This window comes from Oreochromis aureus, linkage group 8 (genome assembly GCF_013358895.1).
Source record: "Oreochromis aureus strain Israel breed Guangdong linkage group 8, ZZ_aureus, whole genome shotgun sequence".
In the NCBI taxonomy this organism is placed as follows: domain Eukaryota; kingdom Metazoa; phylum Chordata; class Actinopteri; order Cichliformes; family Cichlidae; genus Oreochromis; species Oreochromis aureus.
Genome location: NC_052949.1, coordinates 29,390,073 through 29,396,410, shown reverse-complemented (window position 1 = coordinate 29,396,410; position 6,338 = coordinate 29,390,073). Strand labels below are relative to the sequence as shown.

Sequence of the window (6,338 nt, the reverse complement as noted above, 5' to 3'; positions counted from 1 at the left end):
AAATACTCTAGGAACAACAAGTAAGCCTGCAGTGTGAGAGCGAAGTGCTCTAATGGGGTCATATGGTACGAGTCCTCTCTATTTTCAAGTTTTTCTGTTATAGTAAGTTAAAAGTCTCAGTTCAGCTCATCAACTGAATGAAAGAACCTTTTTTTCTGCCACAACACATTTTAAACACAATCTTCCTTTTCATTTGCAAGCTCTTTTTTTACATTGACATTAATGTTAGTGGGGCTAACTGCTATGAGACAATATATTTATATGGTTTTTTTTTAAAAAAGTGTGATTACTGTGCATTTGAGTGTTCATCAGTGTGTGAAATTTAGTATATATACAAGGCTGAACAGAAAAGCTTAATTATGTAAGCTGTAATTTGAAAAACACAAAGCTTTTTACTTGTAGTGTCACAGCAATTCTGAATGTCTGTGTCAATGAAAAGACTATGCACAGTGGCTTTGAGATGAAACTTTGACATCATTAAAAAAGACTTTGTAAATTGTCCCAAATCTCTGTTTATTGTCAGGTGTATATTGAAATATTACACATTTTCTGTGCCCTCAGACTTTTGAACCACACAGAATATGATCCATTTCAGCTTATATACTGTAATCTTATTCACCTTTGATTATTTCTGGCAGATATATTAATAACTGGTTTTTATTTGAAATTTGAACCAAAAGAAAGGCCTTCCTGCAGGAATGTGGAGCTGCACAAGAGCAGCACATGTAGCACTGTGTGTGGTATAAGCAGACAGGAGTCTCAGAATCATGGGAAATGTAGTGAGGAACTGTGATTAGCTACAGTGACAAACCCTAAGAGAAAACCTAGAAAACGGAAGATGTACAGCTTAATTTCTGGCCCTTATAACCTATCCCCAGCTGCACAGTGTGTAAGTTACCAGCAGCACCTTTATTTCTCTCAGGTCCTGAAAGATTTGTGCCTCCATCCCAGTCTTTCCATTTCTCCCAGTCTACCTCACAAAAAGGGTTCTACTGAGCACACAGTGCCTGCGTCATTCCTTTCAGCAGATGGGGATGAGAAGGAGGGGGAGGGTAAGACAGAGTGAGAAAGGGGTGGAAGAAGAGGGAGCCATATGTCTACTCTGCATCAGTGTCAACATCACTGCCACGCGAGCCTTCGTCACCGGAAAACAACAAGGAACATCGTCACACAGGAGAGCTTAAAAGAACAATCATCAATAGCAGCAGCAGCCGCAGCAGCGGCTCCTCCTTCACCAGACGTGCATCCACAAATTGGGCAAGAAGCTTGAAATTGAGCATCTAAACACTGTCCTAGACAGGAGAAGCTCTTCTAGGCATGACCTGAGAGGAGCGGCAGCTAGTCATCGAGCTCTCTCGCTCCATCAACATGGGTAACCAAGAGACAAAGCAAAAGAAAGCTGCAGCAGCATCAAGCAACGGAAGCTACCCATCGCTAGATGAAGGATGGAGAGAGGGAGGAGGGGACGTAAAAAAAGGAGGAAAGAAACTCCATGGTAAACATGGAGGTAAAGGAACAGGCAGTGCAGGAGGAAGGGGAGTGACGAATGGCACAGGACTAGGTAAAAACAAAAATAAATCAGAGTCCAAGTCTTCTGTTTTCTCCATCCGGAAGCGAAAGGGTAACCTTAAAGGAAAAGGAGACGCATGTTCGTCAGTGAAAGGCTCAAAAGAGGACGTTTTAGCATCTCAGCACGATGAGCTGGACAGCACAAAAACACCTGATCTGTCTGCAGATGAGCTGGGGCAGTCGGACACTGAGGCTGCCTTTCCTGAGAAGAGAAAGAAGCAGGGGAAAAGGGATGGAGATGAGAGAGACGAGAAGCATGAGATGCAGCAGAAAGCGTCGACAGCAAACTCTCCCGCAGAAGATGGAGGGCAAAAGGGAGGGAGCTCGGGATCAGACACCGATATCTACAGTTTCCACTCAGCAGCTGACCATGAGGATTTGCTTGCGGATATCCAGCTCGCTATAAGGCTCCAGCACCAGCAGCATGGGGGGGTTACCTCAATTGTGGAAACACAAGGAGGGGGAGGAAGGAATCTAATTTGGGGGGAAGGAAAGGATAGGAGGAAACAGAGTAATGGGGTAGTTAAATTAACTCCTCCTGAGGTGCTTGACCTGACCCCAGAATTAGAGCTGGGGTCTGATGCCTTGTCATTCCTGGAGGGAGGATCTATTATTGGCTCTGTCAAGCAAAACGAGCCGCTTCCCACACAGAATAGCCCCTTCAATGCAGAGGTTAATCAGAAGAACGAGGACAGGCATCTGGAGCTAAAGGGGCAGGGGGAAAGAGAAGCTGCTCTTTGTGTTTCCACAGGCACAAAAGACCAGCATGCTTTGCTTCAGCAGCGCCCTCACACAGATATTTCCATAGCTACAGAAGGGGGGGCAACAGTCTGCCCAGTGACCATGACAACTGTTGGTAACAGTTTCCACAATCTTACATTTGACAGCACTGGGAAAATCACAGGGGAAGAGGAGGGAGCAAGTGCTGAAACCCAACAGGAGGAGGAGAGGGAGCTTGAGATGGATGCTAATCTCAGTCTTTCACTGGCAGACGACAACCATAAAAGTCCTGAGCCTCTAGAGGGACTGAGTTCAAGAACTGTATTTGAAGAAGGTGAGATTCACTTAGGCTCAGGTACCAGCGCTGAGTCTCTTGAGGACTGCTTGAGTGCTGACTCTGAACCCAGCCCCTCTACCAGCACCAAGGCTTCCCCCTCCAACCAGCAGTTAAGGAGGAGCAGCGCCTGCTTTAGCCCACTACTTCCTCAGGAGAGCCCCACATTGGCCAAACGTCTCCTCAGGTCTGCCCACCCCTCCACCTCCTCTAATCCTGTGGTGAAACCCTACCCTCCCATCTTCCCGTCCTACATCAAAACCACTACAAGACAGCTCAGTTCCCCGGGGCACTCACCATCCCACAGCCCCCTATCCCCACGCAGAGCTCACCATAACTTTCACAGGTACTGGTTGTTTTCATGGCTGATACTGGTTCTAGAATTTTAAAGCACTGTAATGTCAAAATGATCATATGAGACCTAATTTAAAACATAACATCTAACAAGATTAGCCTCTTTAGCACATACAAAAAACTTAAATCTTAGCCCCACATGGATTAAAACAGACTATATTCTTTTAGTTTTCATCATTTCTCTTATTTTCAAGAATAATCTCAGCATTTTGGCTGTTATTTTCATTGTTTTAGAAACATAGGTTTGTGGCAAAGTGGCACTGAGCAGTTTTATTGTAGTAAAAGGCATTAATAATGAGAGATCAGCCAGGCCGTAAGCAAACCACTATATCAAGGACGTATTTACTGTGGATAAAATAAGTACTGTATACGTTACCAGTTTTCTACAAAAATATATTTCTAAAGGAGCTATTGACATGAAATTCTCACCAGATGTTGGTAACAACCCATCCAATTCACACATGCAAAGAAGTCAAACTATAGTTGTGCATAAATTAAGGTATTTGTAATAATGAGAAATGACACAGGAAAAAAGTATTGAACAAACTTGCTGAAAGCGTTTTAATACTTTGTACAAATGTCCTTGTTAGTGATGGCAGTTTCATGGAGTTGCATGGAGGAAATAGTCGTATGCTTTGCTCAAGTGTGATTTTGGCCCACACAAACAGTCTTTAAATTTTGAGTGCTCCATGGGACCCTTCTATGAACTCAGAGCTTTAGTTCTTTTCATAAATTTTCAGTTGCATTTAGGGTCAGGAGGATTCAAGCCATTTTATTTTCTTTCTCTGAAACTTTTAGTTTTCTTGTTTTCTTCTGTGTTTCGGATCATTGCCTTGTTGAAATGTGCACCCTCATTTCATCTTCATTATCCTGGCAGATGGCAACAGATTTTTATCAAGAATATCTTGGTACATGTTTCCATTCATCCTTCCTTTAATTATATGAAACATGCCAGTGTGGTATGCTGAAAAACAACCCCACACCATGATGTTCCCCCCTCCATACTTCACTGTTGGTGTTTTTGGGGTGATATGCAGCATGTTTGACCCCCAAACAGTTCTCCCAGTATTCCACTCGTCTAAATGTTGTTAAGCAAACTTTAAATGTGCTTCAACATGCTTTTTCTTCATTAATTGAGTCTTGCATGGTGAGCAATGGCTGTAAATGGTAAATGGACTGGCTCTTATATAGCGCGTTTCTACTCTTCTGAGCACTCAAAGTGCTTTACACAACTTGTGCATTCACCCATTCGCACAAGCACATTTTTTCTAAGTGCTTTCTAAGTAACATTCACACACACTCATACTCCGATGGATGCATCGGAGAGCAATTTGGGGTTAGTATCTTGCCCAAGGATATTTGGCATGCAGCCTAAGGGAAGCCAGGAATCGAACCACCAACCTTCCGATCAGTAGATGACCTGCTCTACTGCCTGAGCTACAGCCACCCCCATGGGTGTGGCTGTAGGGAGGTCATGGCAGTTGAGTGCATTGCTTATTGTTTTCTAAAACAATTGCACCTTAATGCTCCACAAGTGGTCCTTGGCACTTGGAGAACTCTCCTGCCGATTCTTTTCACTCCGCTGTCTAGTCTGGACCTAACTGGCTCATATTAATTTGCACTAAGTGGCAGAATTGCAGCACGGTGGCACGGTGGTTAGCACTGTTGCCGCACAGCAAGAAGGTCCTGAGTTCAATTCCACCATCAGGCCGGGGTCTTTCTGTGTGGAGTTTGCATGTTCTCCCCGTGTTTGCGTGGGTTCCCTCCGGGTACTCCGGCTTCCTCCCACCGTCCAAAGACATGCAGTTTGAGGGGATAGGTTAATTGGATAATCCAAAATTGTCACTAGGTGTGAATGTGAGCGTGAATGGTTGTCTGTCCCTGTGTGTTGGCCCTGCGACAGACTGGTGACCTGTCCAGGGTGTACCCTGCCTCTCGCCCTATGACAGCTGGGATAGGCTCCAGCGCCCCCCGCGACCCTGGAAAGGATAAGCGGAAGCGAATGGATGGATGGATGGCAGAATTGCTTTTTAATCACTCCTGTTTAAGCTCACTGTGCTCACCATACTTGTAAGCTTGCACAGTTTTTTCTGCATTGAGCAAATTTATGAAATATTATAAATGTTTTAACTTTTACTAATTTAGTGCATTTTTCAGCTCCAGTCTCAAACAAGGAATCTTTCACATCTTTTCACTATTTCACAAAGAACCTTCCTTATTTTAAAAATAGATCTAGGTAAAATGTTTTTTACAACCTGGCTGGTCACTGGACTGCTTTTTTGGTCAGACTTTGTTATAGTGTTGTTACCATGCCACAAGCTCTTTGAAAATGACTTACTATTACTATTGATATCTGCTATGTAAGAAAAGCTATAACACATTAACTCTTACCTTGGTCCATCTCTAAGGACAACATTTTTCTCAACAAACCATTGTGAGGTAATACAGTAGTTTAATGTGTCAGTTCACTTATTATTGGATGCAAATCATCTTTCTGTGATATTTTGGATGATCTCAGTGTGTCTACAAGAAGGAAATGGTCCACAGAGGCTATACGTTTTTGTACTAAGCTGTAAATGTGCTTTTTAATGTTTAGTTGAGCACTTTATGTTAATGGAGAGGATGAACGCTCTGTCAGTTTGCTTAAAATGGAAGAAATCAGAAAACTTACTGTGGAAGGTAAAACTAACTGTATACACACTGCAAGAAATTCACTTGCAAAGCTAAGCTAACCGGGAACATAAATGTTACAGGATGATGGCTGAAGGTCGGCAGGTGCGCAGAAAACGCTCCAGAAGTCTTGCTAGCCCTTTGAGTCGCTCAGCTGACTGGACAGAGGAACTAGACAGGCGATTGAGAGGCAGGGAGGAAGATGGAGGAGGCTCACTGAGCTCAGGAGAATATTTGGGGGGCCACACAGGAGGAGGCAGCCAGCCCATCTGTGGAACGAGAAGATTTTCATGTGGACAAGTACCTACTTGTGGTTTTCAGGATGTTTTTACAGGTGAGTATTAAACAGTGTTAGAAATTAGTTTTTGGAGATCAGTTTCATTTTTAAAACTGTGTTTGAACATGTGTGTGTGGAAGCAGGAATTATTTAACTTCTTATTAGTCGAAAGGGTTAATACTATATGCAAGGTCCTATATCAGGTCCCTATATCACTCTGGGAATATTAAAAGAGTTTAAAAAAATCTATATGAACTTCTGTCAAGCTGTTTGACATCAGTAAAGGCCAGATGGCTCTGCTTGCTGCTAGTGAGGTGCTGCTAATGAAACTGGGAACTTCATGGCAATAATATGAAGCAAACAGACTCCATTGGGCTACATTTGGATCAAATCTGACAGGCAAATCATAACCAA

General features: G+C 43.2%; 1 protein-coding gene across 2 annotated transcripts in view; it reads left to right on the top strand.

Annotated features, from left to right (window-relative positions):
- Positions 1–2,243: 2,243 nt before the first annotated feature.
- The window catches only part of fmn2b (formin 2b), a 59,631-nt gene continuing 55,536 nt past the window's right edge, over positions 2,244–6,338 (top strand). For both annotated transcript variants that reach the window (XR_005614047.1, XM_031739807.2), the window contains exons 1-2: positions 2,244–2,969; positions 5,731–5,981. Coding sequence is in view for 1 of the 2 variants with exons in the window: in XM_031739807.2 (XP_031595667.2) it covers positions 2,413–2,969; positions 5,731–5,981 (808 nt within the window). In the remaining variant the exon portion in view is untranslated. The remainder of the gene's footprint in view (positions 2,970–5,730; positions 5,982–6,338) is intronic.